The following is a 15,655-nucleotide window of genomic DNA, read 5'->3' on the forward strand; positions in this document are numbered from 1 at the left end:
CCCTGACCTTTCTATTATGTCCAGAGTCTATGAAGTCAAGCCCTATTAAGTCAAGCCCTATTAAGTTAAGCCCTATTAAGTCAAGCCCTATTACGTCAAGCCCTATTAAGTCAAGCCCTATTAAGTCAAGCCCTATTACGTCAAGCCCTATAAAAAAACTCACGCCCTATTAAGTCAAGCCCTATAAAGTCAAGCCCTATTAAGTCAAGCCCTATAAAGTCAAGCCCTATAAAGTCAAGCCCTATTAAGACAAGCCCTATTAAGTCAAGCCCTATAAAAAACTCAAGTCCTATGAAGTCAAGCCCTATGAAGTCAAGCCCTATGAATCAATCATTGTGTCTGACCACATAATATACCAATAAATCAATACTTCAATCAAAACCCAACCACAGCTAGAAAATAAATGTTTCTACAATGTTTCCACTGAAGTGGCACTATTCAACTTTGTTTTTGTATTTAAACAGAGTGGTAGGCATGGGGCTGCCAGCAAAGGGCTGGGTAGGCTGGGAATCAGGCCTGCCCAGGCTTGTTCAGAGCCCTGATAACACAGGAGGAGGCCACTGTGTGGCTTAGTTCTCTAAACAGAGTTACCAAGCTAACAATTCTAGTGAGAGAGAATGTTTTTGAATTGTTACCTGTAGTGTTCCCCAGATGTTTGAGTGTCCAGTTTTCGGGTTAGTTAAGGGAACATTTTATGTATGTTAACAAAAACCTCCTGAGAACCAATTTAGCATGTTTTGACATTAGATAAATCTCACCTCTGTTAAAAGTACACTCAAGAAAAACAATTTTATTGATCAGAGTGATTCCGGAGTTAACATTAAAACAGGGTTATATGCCCCACCAACATTAGACAACTATACAAAAATCCCTAAAATGTCTGAAATAAGTCAGTCACATCAATGATGAGAGAATAGTCTGATTAAATAACTGACAACTGACACAGACGTGGCGCAGCAGGAAGATTGAAATACTGTGAACCAAGAGGTTGTGATTTCAAGTCCAAGGGGCGGACATGTTGAATAATAACGACTGTAGAAATGAACATGCACAGTATAATCGTGTTATGTCAAAGTGTGTCAAATATCTAAGTTGAAAACACTGTACGTTAAAATAATTGTTTGTGTGAGTGTCCCTAACCTTGCCAACAAAGAGCTGTGAATGGATCAGTGGTTCACCAATCAGAGTCACGATGGGCTCGGCCACAGTATAAGGGGAGATGTGTATTAATTAAACCATTTTTGGAGAACGTTTCTTTGGAACCATCAGGCAACGTCCTGACGACTGAGTGGGGTGGGGGGTGAACATGCACAGGTAGCCCACTTTTTGTGATTTGTTTGATAATCGGATGAAAATATCATGACTGGTTCTGTTCATGCCACATTAAAAGGTAATACATTTTTCCTGTTTAAATGACGTCTTAATTATAATATTTTTTTTGCACAAGCAAGTGTGTGTACTGGGTAAGTTCAAATCAAATCAAATCACATTTTATTGGTCACATACACATGGTTAGCAGATGTTAATGCGAGTGTAGCAAAGTTATGTTTGAGGAAATGGTCTTCTGGAAACAGTCCTTTTAAAAAATATATATATATTTTTTATTTAACCTTTATTTAACTAGGCAAGTCAGTTAAGAACACATTCTTATTTATTCCTTGCACCTCACTGACACATTCCTATGAAAACTTTAGGTAATGACCCAATGAGACTCTCAAGCATGAAACACCCCAAGAACCTCACTGCCGATAGACTACCGATAGATCGTTATCACCGTGGGAGGCTGCTCCTTCTCTTGCTAGAACAAAAGCGGTACCTGCTGTGTGCCGACCAATGATGTGTATAAAGCCTCGATGACTGACAGGGGGACGCTGTATTGAAGCCACCTCACAGACATCTAGGTACTCCTCTTCAATTGTAAAAAAGATTTTGGTCACTAAAGACCCTGGTTCGATCCCAGGCTGGCCACGACCGGGAGACCCATGAGGCGGCACACAATTGACAGAGCGTCATCCGGGTTAAGGGAGGGTTTGGCCGGCTGGGACATGTCCCATTGCACTCTAGCGACTCCTTGTGGCGGGCCGGGCGCATGCACGCTGACTTCGGTCGCCAGCTGTACAGTGTTTCCTCTGACACATTGGTGCGGCTGGCCTCCGGGTTAAGCGAGCAGTGAGTCAAGAAGCAGTGCGGTTTGGCGGGGTCATGTTTCGGGAGGACGCATAGCTCTCGACCTTTGCCTCTCCTCAGTAGGTACGGGAGTTGTGGCGATGGGACAAGAATGTAACTACCAATTGGATATCATGAAATTTGGGAGAAAAGGAGCAAAAAATGTTTTAGAATAATAATAGTAATTTTTTTTGTCCTTGAAACATTTAATTGATCTACTGTAGAATTCCATTCATTCCTATGGAGGACTGCTCCTACTGGGAAGTACCAATATGGCCGACCGCTGGCTTTAAAGCCAATACACAGCTTCAGCAATCCAGGGTTTGTATACGTCATTGGTGCTGACTAGGTAGCGTCGTAACTTGTAGAATCCCAATGCTCGTCAGTGGCCAACAACTTGATTTTGAGCCAATCAGACAGCACGAATCCCGACATGGAAGAGCCAACAAAAAAAAGTAATAAATAGGGTTGTTTCTCGGTACATTCACAGATGAGCCAGTCACACTTCATATTCAATGTAGGCTATATGGGATGGTAGCTAGCTACTGTATGTGCAGAGACGCAATGCACACAACACTAAATACTTCCTCCAAGCTAGCTAATCACTGTAGCTAGTATTGACTTTCTAATTAAATAACAATGGATTAGCTAGTTTTCATGAAACGCCAGTCTGATGTTGTGCTAGCTAGCGGATATGCTAACGTTTGCTAACTAGCTAAACATTTGGCTATGGGCTGGCAGTATGGGATTATGGAGAGTGAATTAAATTGTTTTTTCATCATCTTGCTAGGTAGTTATCTAGCTGGGGGCATCTGGCTAGTATCAACAAGGGTGTTCTACAAAATAGCAAAATTAGAGCAGATAGCTTGGAATCTAGACCATAAGCAATACACACAAATATTCATTGCCAAACAGCGCTTCTGCCACCTTGTAGTTTGGAGTATTTTAACAAGGCTGACAACTTCCAAGGTCTTTGCTGTGTGAACACAGCAAGTAGCCAAGTGGTAAGAGCGGCAGGTAGCCTAGTGGTTAGAGCGTTGGGCCAGTAACCAAAAGGTTGCTGGATCGAATCCCTGAGCTGACAAGGTAAAAATCTGTCATTCTGCCCCTGAACAAGGCAGTTAACCCACTGTTCCCAGGTAGGCCGTCATTGTAAGTAAGAATTTGTTCTTAACTGTCTCGCCTAGTTTAAAAAATCTATATATTTTTTTAAAGAGACAGAGTTTTGACACTGTACAGAGGTGCTAAGTACTGTCTGCAGTCGAACGTTTAACAATCCTACCGGTGTGTCTGAGTTTTTAAGGAAACGTTCTCTAAAGTTGTGAGAATGTTTGTTGTTAGCTGTAAAATCACTCTGTCTCTGCTAATATACAGCACCATATAAGCGCACACCTACAGTACAGGCAGGGCACTCACACAATGGCAAAACAATATCTGTGCCAATCCAAGTGCCACACAATCGTCTTTCTACTGTTTCATATTAATGTTGATGGGTTAGTTATGGTGGCCCTTCTGGTCCCAGTCAGACAATGGAGAATGATTGTTCACAGCTTTCCTGCAGTCAAATGATGAAATCGCCCTGTAGTGGCCTCATGGGTGGAATATTATTCATGTTTTTCAGAATTTCCAAATGAACACCTTATTTTTCCCGCTGAAAATCCTGTGTTTCTATGTCAAATTGTTTTGTTATCTTTCAGTCAACTGTGATGTATAGTGTAATATTGGTATGCGAACTCAAAATGTTATACATTTCAACTCTATATCTGACATGGTACAGGTGTCTTCTTTTTTCTAAGCCCATAACCATGTGTGTGAGGTGTATACTTTCCTTTCAAAGTAGATTTGTTTTAAGGCTTCCCTGACCCTGATTTAGCCCACCGCTGTAAAAGGTGTATACTTTCTTTTCAAAGTAGATTTGTTTTAAGACTTCCCTGACCCTGATTTAGCCCACCGCTGGGGGCTAAATGATATTGATATTGCTCTGAATCACTACACGCTCCACAGCTGAAAATGAAATACATGAATCTCTATCCATCCAGCCAGCCATTTGGGATGAAAACAAAGCAAGCACTTTCCATTGTGCGAACGGCTATTGAGATGCTGCGCTTGAAATGGGTTTATATGTGTCCATGATCTCATTAACACAAGATCTATCTTCCTTATATGAATGTATCCGATGATGAACAAGAGATCTATTGAAATGGGCCAAGAATGATCCGAGACACTGGAAGACTGAATACGGTACAGAACATTGATTTGTTATTGATGTGTGGTCTACATGCTGTGAGTTTGTGTTGGTGCTGAGGACCATTATTTACAGATGACATGTATCCAAAAATCAATACTATGCTATTGCTTTGGTCTATCATGCTTTGGTCTACCACAGTGTCCGGTATTATGACATGCAAAGCACATCCAAAATCAAATTTAAACACAATGAATATGAAGTGTGGTCAAATAAATAATCAATTATGACCATTGCTCAGTGGAAGAAAATCTGTTCTCTGTTACAACTGGTACCAGTTCAGATCTACCTGATTTTGAGGGTGTGTGTGTGTCAGCATGACCTACCCCAGATAGGTTAGGTTAGATTAATGAGTAACGGACTGTAGCACTGACAGAGACAGAAAACCATTTTGAAGCTTACCCGAGCTCCTTCTCCCATGGGTACAGGCTGCTTCTTCAGCCCTGTGTTCAAATAACTGCATGAAAAAACAAAACAATAGACATGATAAAGGTTCACATGTCATCCTCAGTGAGACACAGCTTAACACATGACTGTATTACTGACTGTATAACCGGCTGTATTACTGACTGTATTATTGTATGTATTACTGACTGTATTACTGACTGTATAACCGGCTGTATTACTGACTGTATTATTGTATGTATTACTGACTGTATTACTGACTGTATAACCGGCTGTATTACTGACTGTATTACTAACTGTATTCCTGTATGCATTACTGCCTGTATTATTGTATGTATTACTGACTGTATTACTGACTGTATTACTGTATGAATTACTGACTGTATTACTGACTGTATAACCGACTGTATTACTAACTGTATTCCTGTATGCATTACTGCCTGTATTATTGTATGCATTACTGACTGTATTATTGTATGTTTTACTGACTGTAGTACTGCCTGTATTACTGTATGTTTTACTGCCTGTATTACTGTATGTTTTACTGTCTGTAGTACTGCCTGTATTACTGTCTGTATTACTGCCTGTATTACTGTATGCATTACTGCCTGTATTACTGTATGTTTTACTGTCTGTATTACTGACTGTATTACTCCCTGTATTACTGTATACATTACTGACTGTATTACTGTAAGTTTTACTGTCCTTATTACTGCCTGTATTACTGTATGTTTTACTGTCTGTATTACTGACTATTACTGACTGTATTATTGTATGCATTACTGCCTGTATTACTGTACGTATTACTGACTGTATTACTGACTGTATTATTGTATGCATTATTGTATGTTTTACTGACTGTATTACTGTCTGTTTTACTGTATGTTTTACTGACTGTATTGTATGCATTACTGCCTGTATTACTGTATGTTTTACTGACTGTATTACTGCCTGTATTACTGACTGCATTATTGTATGTTTTACTGACTGTATTACTGTCTGTTTTACTGTATGTTTTACTGACTGTATTATTGTATGCATTACTGACTGTATTACTGTATGTATTTATATAATGGTTACTATCTACATTTATCTACTGCACACAGCGATAAACGTTAAAGAAAACATTTTAATAACATCATATCTAGACATTTACACAAACGTACAGTACATGGTAGACCTGTATACATAGGACCATATCTGGACCAACTGCCTGGGAGCAATGCCAGAGAACAACTTAAAAGTACCTTAAAGGGAAATTCTGCCGCTTTTCAACCTCATATTCATTAAGTGTCTATGTGAAAATGGTGCGTTTCTATGATATATGGTTAAAAAGATGAGAAGGTCCTAAAAAATAATGATCTGTGATATGATAGGGTAGGATTAAAAGTAGAAAAACTGTGATTTTTTTTGGCCAGAGGGAAGGTATTTTCTTGCTACTCACATCACCACAAATCTCATAGTGTTTGAAAATGACTGTTTTAAAAATGTTTTACATGTTGATGATGTCATCGCGTTTTCACTTATGTAGACACTGGCATTGTGCTGGAGATAATGAAAATGTAAAAAATTGGTAGAATTGCCCTTTAATTGCCCTTTCTAATCTAGACAATTCTGCCTGATAGTCTACTCACTCAAGCTTCTTGAACCTCTCGAAGCCTGCGGCCACGTACTGGGCCCCGGTCTGGAGGTCATGCAGCTCCCTGACCCGGTGACCCTGCCGGGGGGTGTACAGGGTCCTCACGGCCAGCGGTGCCTGAATGCAGTGGGTCACGTCATTGAGAAACGCCTCCATGGTGGACACCTGTCGATGGTTGACTACAAACCTCCTGCCGGAGTAGAAGGGGTCCCCGTTCCTGTAGACCATCACACTCTTGACCGGAGGCAGGAGGAGGGTTGCTGACCCACAGAAAGCCATTTTTCCAGATACTCTGTCTGCCGTCTCTGGTCCCTGTCTGCCGTCTCTGGTACCTGTCTGCCGTCTCCGGTACCTGTCTGCCGTCTCCGGTACCTGTCTGCCGTCTCCGGTACCTGTCTGCCGTCTCCGGTCCCTGTCTGCTCTGGGTACTTACCACTACCACTCAAACCTGTTCTAATTAATCTGTTGTTGTGTTCTGTGTGGTGGTCTCTCACAGCTCTGGACTGTCACGTTCTCTCTCTCTCTCCCTCTCTCTCACACACATATACTACTCTCTGGCGGCCGAGAGTATTTCCTGGTAGCCATGGCAGCAGAGCCAGCAATGACTGGCTTTGTGGGCTAAACCATTAGCAGCAACGAACGACAACAAAAGAGGGAGAGCGAGAGACAGAGGATGCAAGTGTTGTACGCTGAATAAATAAGATAAACCATAAAACTCATCTTTATATATTTTTTAAAAACTATTCGAAAACCTGTTGAATTCACAACATGTGTAGCCTAATGGCTGCTAGTTCTGTAGTATTTACAGTAAAATCTCAGGGATAACCCTTCTACAACAGAAGTTAATGCTCTGGGAGGGGACAAGAAGGTCTAGGAATACCATTTCCATACATCCATTTCAAACAGTCTCCCTTGACCTTGTATGGGCTGTCAGGAAAGCACATGCAGCTTTTGTGTTTATTTTGATACCCACATAGACAGGACCAGTATGTTGTATAATATAATATTAACTTTTTTTAATGATTGTGTTGAGTGTGTGCTCTCAATGTGAAACATTTGTGTGAATCACCTGAGATAAACTGGCTATGGCAGGGAGTTCCCTTGAATCTTTCCCATAACTTCTTTGAAAACAATGGAGATTATCATGGTTAAAGGCAGTTATGCAGACAACAATTGTAGTGACGTAAAGGAACATCACATGTACTGTAACAACGGTAGTAACAACAGTATTAGTAGTAAAAAAAGCAATAGCAAATTTAGTCAATGGATACTTACAAAAATTAACTTTATTAAATTGATATTTAATTTGTCAGTGTGTATTTGACAAGTTTATTTGACAACGTACCAACCGTTTGAGCTAAACAAAAGGTACCAATTGCATAGCTACATCGGCAACATTTCAAACTAGATGTGGAGTGAGCTTACGGTAAGTTCATATTAACTCTATTACACTCACCCCTTCTAAACGCGCTACCCCGGCCGCTGAGCTGAGCCCAGCTGCCGATCCGTGCCACAGGCACCACTGTAACGGGGGTCAGTGTGCTGCTAACAGATTCATTTCCTCTACTCTCCAACTGCCCCATACCAGCTTCAAATCAGTGATCCTCTGCTTCGAAACAGACGTGGCTGCGCTCACGGACAACACACTGACTGTTTGAGATACACAAAAGGTAGGGGAGAGTGGGGTATGTTGAGACGTTTTTTACATTCAGCATCACTACCTCAAGGGAAATATGTACCAAAGATACATGTATCTACATACATTTCAGGATGTCGTGTATCCCTGGAAATATGTAAACATAACCGTTTTGAAAACATAGCTTGTGCAAAAAAATGTGGTCTCTTGGTATAATCTACGGGGTAAATTGAGCAAAGGGACAGGGTAAGTTGATATGCCTTGTGGTAAATGGGTGATGGTGTCCTGTGACAGTGGGTGATGCTGAAGGTGGGTCAAAGTTTAATTCATGAAATGGGGGTGTGGTGTATTGTATATCTTAAATGCATGCTTACATTCAGATATAGATCTCTCTGTTCAATATCACTTACCCTTCCAGTTCTTAACCAGTTGTCCGGGACAGGGATGTTGTTTCGCTGTGCCAATTCGTAGGCAACTGGTCCGCGAGATTCTTTATACGTTTATCAAGCTCAAGACTCCATGTCATCGGATAAGACCTTGTGTTCCTCTGCTACTCTGTCATAGCCACTCTTTCACACAGATACATGTTTGTTTTCTTTTTCGTCAATGTCCCTCTTCAGTGTCATTCAGTCTATTTATTTCATCCCTTACTGCTGCTCGAATGGACTTCTTCCCTTCTCTCACATCCTTGGCTGCTCTCTCAAGAACCTCAAGAGGGGCTAGAACCCTGCTTGTTTTATGTTTGTATACATGGGACACGATGATGTCTGCTCTGTAACAATAAAAATCTGTAGTTCATATGCATGACACATTGCAAAAATACTATACATGTTATGCATAAACTGACAAAATGAAATCATAATTTGTATGGGGTATGGTGGCCATTGTCTCAACTTAGCCAAGGACAAACATTTTGACTATATTAGCCCACACAGCTACAAGGATGCTCTTTTATGCTAGTTTTAGGACCTTTTATTGTAGCTTATAGAGAACCCAACTGATGTACAAAACTATTTTAAAATTATCAACTTTGGTTTAGATGAAAGCATCATGAAACCTATAATTCAATCAATTAATTTGACTTGGTGAAAATCGGTCTAAATTACTTACCACTTTTTCCATGTGGGTTCTTCCTTCACAGACTCCATGAAATGATGACCTCTTTCTAAATATTTGGTTACATGATTAATACTGTGTATGGTTTCCTAGAAACAGGGGTGGCTTTTGTTCAACTTACCCCACTCTCCCCTACTAATTGGATAGCTTCATCAGCTCCATTTCCAACTAGTTGTGGACTAAACTTATGGTAGGTTCTTAACTCAATTACATAATTTCAAACAAAGTTAAGGGATTTATCCAAACAGGGAAAATGTCAGTATGAGAAATGAATGTCCAGTTTAGAGGAAAAGCCTCTCCTTGGTCTTCTGCAATTAGGAAATATTCAGTCTCTCTTTCAGTGACAGGTACTGTAAATCAAATCAAATCAAATTTTATTAGTCACATACACATGGTTAGCAGATGTTAATGCGAGTGTAGCGAAATGCTTGTGCTTCTAGTTCCGACAATGCAGTAATAACCAACAAGTAATCTAACCTAACAATTCCACAACTACTACCTTATACACACACAAGTGTAAAGGGATAAAGAATATGTACATAAAGATATATGAATGAGTGGTGGTACAGAACGGCATAGGCAAGATGCAGTAGATGGTATAGAGTACGGTATATACATATGAGATGAGTACTGTAGGGTATGTAAACATAAAGTGGCATAGTTTAAAGTGGCTAGTGGTACATGTATTACATAAAGATGGCAAGATGCAGTAGATGATATAGAGTACAGTATATACATATGAGATGGGTAATGTAGGGTATGTAAACATTATATTAAGTGGCATTGTTTAAAGTGGCTAGTGGTACATTTTTACATAATCTCCATCAATTCCCATTTTTAAAGTGGCTGGAGTTGAGTCAGTATGTTGGCAGCGGCCGCTAAATGTTAGTGGTGGCTGTTTAACAGTCTGATGGCCTTGAGATAGAAGCTGTTTTTCAGTCTCTCGGTCCCTGCTTTGATGCACCTGTACTGACCTCGCCTTCTGGATGATAGCGGGGTGAACAGGCAGTGGCTTGGGCGGTTGTTGTCCTTGATGATCTTTATGGCCTTCCTGTGACATCGGGTGGTGTAGGTGTCCTGGAGGGCAGGTAGTTTGCCCCCGGTGATGCGTTCTGCAGACCTCACTACCCTCTGGAGAGCCTTACGGTTGTGGGCGGAGCAGTTGCCGTACCAGGCGGTGATACAGCCCGACAGGATGCTCTCGATTGTGCATCTGTAGAAGTTTGTGAGTGCTTTTGGTGACAAGCCGAATTTCTTCAGCCTCCTGAGGTTGAAGAGGCGCTGCTGCGCCTTCTTCACGACGCTGTCTGTGTGGGTGGACCAATTCAGTTTGTCCGTGATGTGTACACCGAGGAACTTAAAACTTTCCACCTTCTCCACTACTGACCCGTCGATGTGGATAGGGGGGTGCTCCCTCTGCTGTTTCCTGAAGTCCACAATCATCTCCTTTGTTTTGTTGACGTTGAGTGTGAGGTTATTTTCCTGACACCACACTCCGAGGGCCCTCACCTCCTCCCTGTAGGCCGTCTCGTCGTTGTTGGTAATCAAGCCTACCACTGTAGTGTCATCCGCAAACTTGATGATTGAGTTGGAGGCGTGCATGGCCACGCAGTCGTGGGTGAACAGGGAGTACAGGAGAGGGCTCAGAACGCACCCTTGTGGGGCCCCAGTGTTGAGGATCAGCGGGGTGGAGATGTTGTTACCTACCCTCACCACCTGGGGGCGGCCCGTCAGGAAGTCCAGGACCCAGTTGCACAGGGCGGGGTCGAGACCCAGGGTCTCGAGCTTGATGACGAGTTTGGAGGGTACTATGGTGTTAAATGCTGAGCTGTAATCGATGAACAGCATTCTCACATGGGTATTCCTCTTGTCCAGATGGGTTAGGGCAGTGTGCAGTGTGGTTGCGATTGCGTCGTCTGTGGACCTATTGGGTCGGTAAGCAAATTGGAGTGGGTCTAGGGTGTCCGGTAGGGTGGAGGTGATATGGTCCTTGACTAGTCTCTCAAAGCACTTCATGATGACGGAAGTGAGTGCTACGGGGCGGTAGTCGTTTAGCTCAGTTACCTTAGCTTTCTTGGGAACAGGAACAATGGTGGCTCTCTTGAAGCATGTGGGAACAGCAGACTGGGATAAGGATTGATTGAATATGTCCGTAAACACACCAGCCAGCTGGTCTGCGCATGCTCTGAGGACGCGGCTGGGAATGCCGTCTGGGCCTGCAGCCTTGCGAGGGTTAACACGTTTAAATGTTTTACTCACCTCGGCTGCAGTGAAGGAGAGCCCGCAGGTTTTGGTAGGGGGCCGTGTCAGTGGCACTGTATTGTCCTCAAAGCGGGCAAAAAAGTTGTTTAGCCTGTCTGGGAGCAAGACATCCTGGTCCGCGACGGGGCTGGTTTTCTTTTTGTAATCCGTGATTGACTGTAGACCCTGCCACATACCTCTTGTGTCTGAGCTGTTGAATTGCGACTCGATTTTGTCTCTGTACTGGGACTTAGCCTGTTTGATTGCCTTGCGGAGAGAATAGCTACACTGTTTGTATTCGGTCATGCTTCCGGTCACCTTGCCCTGGTTAAAAGCAGTGGTTCGCGCTTTCAGTTTCACGCGAATGCTGCCGTCAATCCACGGTTTCTGTTTTGGGAATGTTTTAATCGTTGCTGTGGGTACGACATCGTCAATGCACTTCCTAATGAACTCGCTCACCGAATCAGCATATTCGTCAATATTGTTGTTGGACGCAATGCGGAACATATTCCAATCCGCGTGATCGAAGCAGTCTTGAAGCGTGGAATCAGATTGGTCGGACCAGCGTTGAACAGACCTGAGCGCGGGAGCTTGTTGTTTTAGTTTCTGTTTGTAGGCTGGAATCAACAAAATGGAGTCGTGGTCAGCTTTTCCGAAAGGGGGGCGGGGGAGGGCCTTATATGCGTCGCGGAAATTAGTATAACAATGATCTAGGGTTTTTCCAGCCCTGGTAGCACAATCGATATGCTGATAGAATTTAGGGAGTTTTGTTTTTAGATTAGCCTTGTTAAAATCCCCAGCTACGATGAATGCAGCCTCAGGGTGTGTGGTTTCCAGTTTACAAAGAGTCAGATAAAGTTCGTTCAGGGCCATCGATGTGTCTGCTGGGGGGGGAATATATACGGCTGTGATTATGATGGAAGAGAATTCCCTTGGTAGATAATGCGGTCGACATTTGATTGTGAGGAGTTCTAGATCAGGTGAACAGAATGACTTGAGTTCATGTGTGTTGTTATGATGATCACACCACGTCTCGTTAATCATAAGGCATACCCCCCCGCCCCTCTTCTTACCAGAAAGATGTTTGTTTCTGTCGGCGCGATGCATGAAGAAACCAGCTGGCTGCACCGACTCCGTTAGCGTCTCTTGAGTTAGCCATGTTTCCGTGAAGCAGAGCACGTTGCAATCCCTGATGTCTCTCTGGAATGCTACCCGTGCTCGGATTTCATCAACCTTATTGTCAAGAGACTGGACATTGGCGAGTAGTATGCTAGGGAGTGGAGCGCGATGTGCCCGTCTCCGAAGCCTGACCAGGAGACCGCCTCGTTTGCCCCTTTTACGGCGTCGCACAGGGTCGCCGGCTGGGATCAGATCCATTGTATTGGGTGGAAGGCAAAACACTGGATCCGTTTCGGGAAAGTCATATTCCTGGTAGGAACGATGATGAGTTGACGTTAATCGTATATTCAGTAGTTCCTCCCGACTGTATGTAATGAAACCTAAGATTACCTGGGGTACCGATGTAAGAAATAACACATAAAAAAACAAAATACTGCATATTTTCCAAGGAACGCGAAGCGAGGCGGCCATCTCGTTTCGGCGCCGGATGTAATAGAAGAGAGAGAGAGAAAACAAGAGAGAAAGAGAGAGAAAGTATGTCATTGTTTTGTTTGTATTCAATATTTATCTTCTCCTTCCTGAATGAAAATTATGCTGAAGCCACAGCATCTCCATGGCCAGACTACACCACTGCTGGGAACATGGGAGAAGGAAGATACATTGAGAAGCAACTCATTAACTTACATAACTTAAAAACAATGAGCATAAATTCAATAAAAACAAGGATCAGAGAGAGAGAGAAAGAGAGAGACATCTCTCAAACATTTGGGTTTCCCCCCACACACACACACACACACACACACACACACACACACACACACACACACACACACACACACACACACACACACACACACACACACACACGCACACACACACACACGCACCCACACAAACTTTACCTTTCTGAAAATGGCTGTAATATAGCTCACATCTAAACCCAGACTGCTCCTGGCTTCTCCTGTCTGGTGCCTCTTTCACTTGTTTTTTTTGGTGAAGATGTGCCATCCTGCTGGTAGAGTACAATAACATTGGTTAGAGACACCAACTGAGCAGAAATGACTAGCGGAACTCATGGTCTTCGGGAGAAGGGCAAACCCTACTTACAAAGTCTTTGAAATGAGGTATGGGAATAATATTCCCCTTCCAATCTAAATGGTTCACGTCTTCGTCGATATCTCTCACACTGTCTTCAAACTTCAAACAGTTGATCTCTTATCTCACTAAATATTCACGAGTGTGTGCCTGTGGGATCAAGTATCTCCTGACCCCTCCTGTCTCAGCCTCCAGTATTTATGCTGCAGTAGTTTACGTGTCGGGGGGGCTAGGGTCAGTCTGTTATATCTGGAGTACTTCTCCTGTCTTATCCGGTGTCCTTTGTGAATTTAAGTATGCTCTCTCTAATTCTCTTTCTTTCTCTCTCTCTCTCTCGGAGGACCTGAGCCCTAGGACCATGCCTCAGGACTACCTGGCATGATGACTCCTTGCTGTCCCCAGTCCACCTGGCCGTGCTGCTGCTCCAGTTTCAACTGTTCTGCCTGCGGCTATGGAACCCTGACCTGTTCACTGTGATTACTATTATTTGACCATGCTGGTCATTTATGAACATTTTGGCCATGTTCTGTTATAATCTCCACCCGGCAGAGCCAGAAGAGGACTGGCCACCCCTCATAGCCTGGTTCCTCTCTAGGTTTCTTCCTAGGTTTTGGCCTTTCTAGGGAGTTTTTCCTAGCCACCGTGCTTCTACACCTGCATTGCTTGCTGTTTGGGGTTTTAGGCTGGGTTTCTGTACAGCACTTTGAGATATCATCTGATATAAGAAGGGCTATATAAATAAATTTGATTTGAAGTAAACACTGAAACACTTAAATGGAGAACCAGGTGTAATACAACTTGTCAGTAATGAGGCAATTGAGGGGGAAACAGAAACCTTGAATCAGAAACCTTGCATTGCAGGAACGTTAGCTAACTACCTGCTGTGCCATGACGGTTCAGAGGCTGTAGTACAGTCATACAGGATGGCCACCTCCCTCACAAACCCCAATACCAATGGGAACGCTTCCATCCCCCCAAAAATGCTGGGAAAATAACCACTGTAACGTTAGAGGGGAACAGGTCTTGAACCTGCAACTCGGTTGTTCCAGTAACATGTAGTGCACGTATGTGCCATTAATGCTCCAGACCTTTTAGGCAGAGCATTCATTCATAACAGGTGTGCTGCCTACAACATTGTAATGTCATTATCTTTAGCGTAAACACAATTAGCTAGGTGTAGGGTGTCCAATCAAAAATGCATCTTTTGACCAATGGATAATTGGTCAATGGTTCAAACCTCATGTCTCTATCATAATCCATTCAAAATGTTATTGGAGTTTTTACATTTGTAGGAGGCCAGAATTAGGGTGACTAAATCAATAGAGGCCAGAGAAAGAACATGTTCAAAAATCTGGAAAATTGCATCTAACTAGGCTGGATTCTGTGCAAGAACTAACAATACTGGCTACCTGACAGGCTCACTTTCCCGATGAACTTGAATCCACAGGACAAAAAAACAATATAGATTATGAGACATAACATGTAGTATTTTCATATTTTAGTATACACTTCTCATAGTAATAAAAAATTATTGTTATTTTTTCAAAGATTTCTCACAAAAATAAGCACATCTCTATATATTGTCAATGGAGCAATGAGCTTATACCAGCCTTTAATTTTCAAAGCCTTTTGAAAATTAAAGCCTACTTTTTTTTTATGAATCTCTGACCAACAGATGCATATTTGTATTCCCAGTCATGTGAAATCCGTAGATTAGTGCCTAATGAGTTTATATAAATGTATTGATTTCCTTATATGAACTGTAACTCAGTAAAATCTTTGAAATTGTTGCAAGTTTCGTTTATATTTTTGTTCCTAATTGAGCTCATGTCATGATGCTAATTTTCCTTTTTGCGACCCGTGTAAACAACTTTGAAGACAATGACCACAAAATGTAAAACCCTCAAAAGTGTTGAGAAACCTACAGAGCTCGGTGCTTAAAATAGTATGTTGATCCACTGTGTGTCAAACTAAGTAACATAATAAAAAAAAA

General features: G+C 42.4%; 1 protein-coding gene across 2 annotated transcripts in view; it reads right to left on the minus strand.

Moving 5' to 3' along the window:
• LOC139553892 (doublecortin domain-containing protein 2B-like) overlaps window positions 1-7,164 on the minus strand; it is a 28,325-nt gene extending 21,161 nt beyond the window's left edge. For both annotated transcript variants that reach the window (XM_071366651.1, XM_071366650.1), the window contains exons 1-2: window positions 6,451-7,164; window positions 4,814-4,868 (exon numbers count right to left, since the gene is read on the minus strand). In XM_071366651.1, the coding sequence (XP_071222752.1) occupies window positions 4,814-4,868; window positions 6,451-6,734 (339 nt within the window). In that variant the 5' untranslated portion in view covers window positions 6,735-7,164. The remainder of the gene's footprint in view (window positions 1-4,813; window positions 4,869-6,450) is intronic.
• Between the last annotated feature and the right edge of the window lie 8,491 nt (window positions 7,165-15,655).

This window comes from Salvelinus alpinus, chromosome 25 (genome assembly GCF_045679555.1).
Source record: "Salvelinus alpinus chromosome 25, SLU_Salpinus.1, whole genome shotgun sequence".
In the NCBI taxonomy this organism is placed as follows: domain Eukaryota; kingdom Metazoa; phylum Chordata; class Actinopteri; order Salmoniformes; family Salmonidae; genus Salvelinus; species Salvelinus alpinus.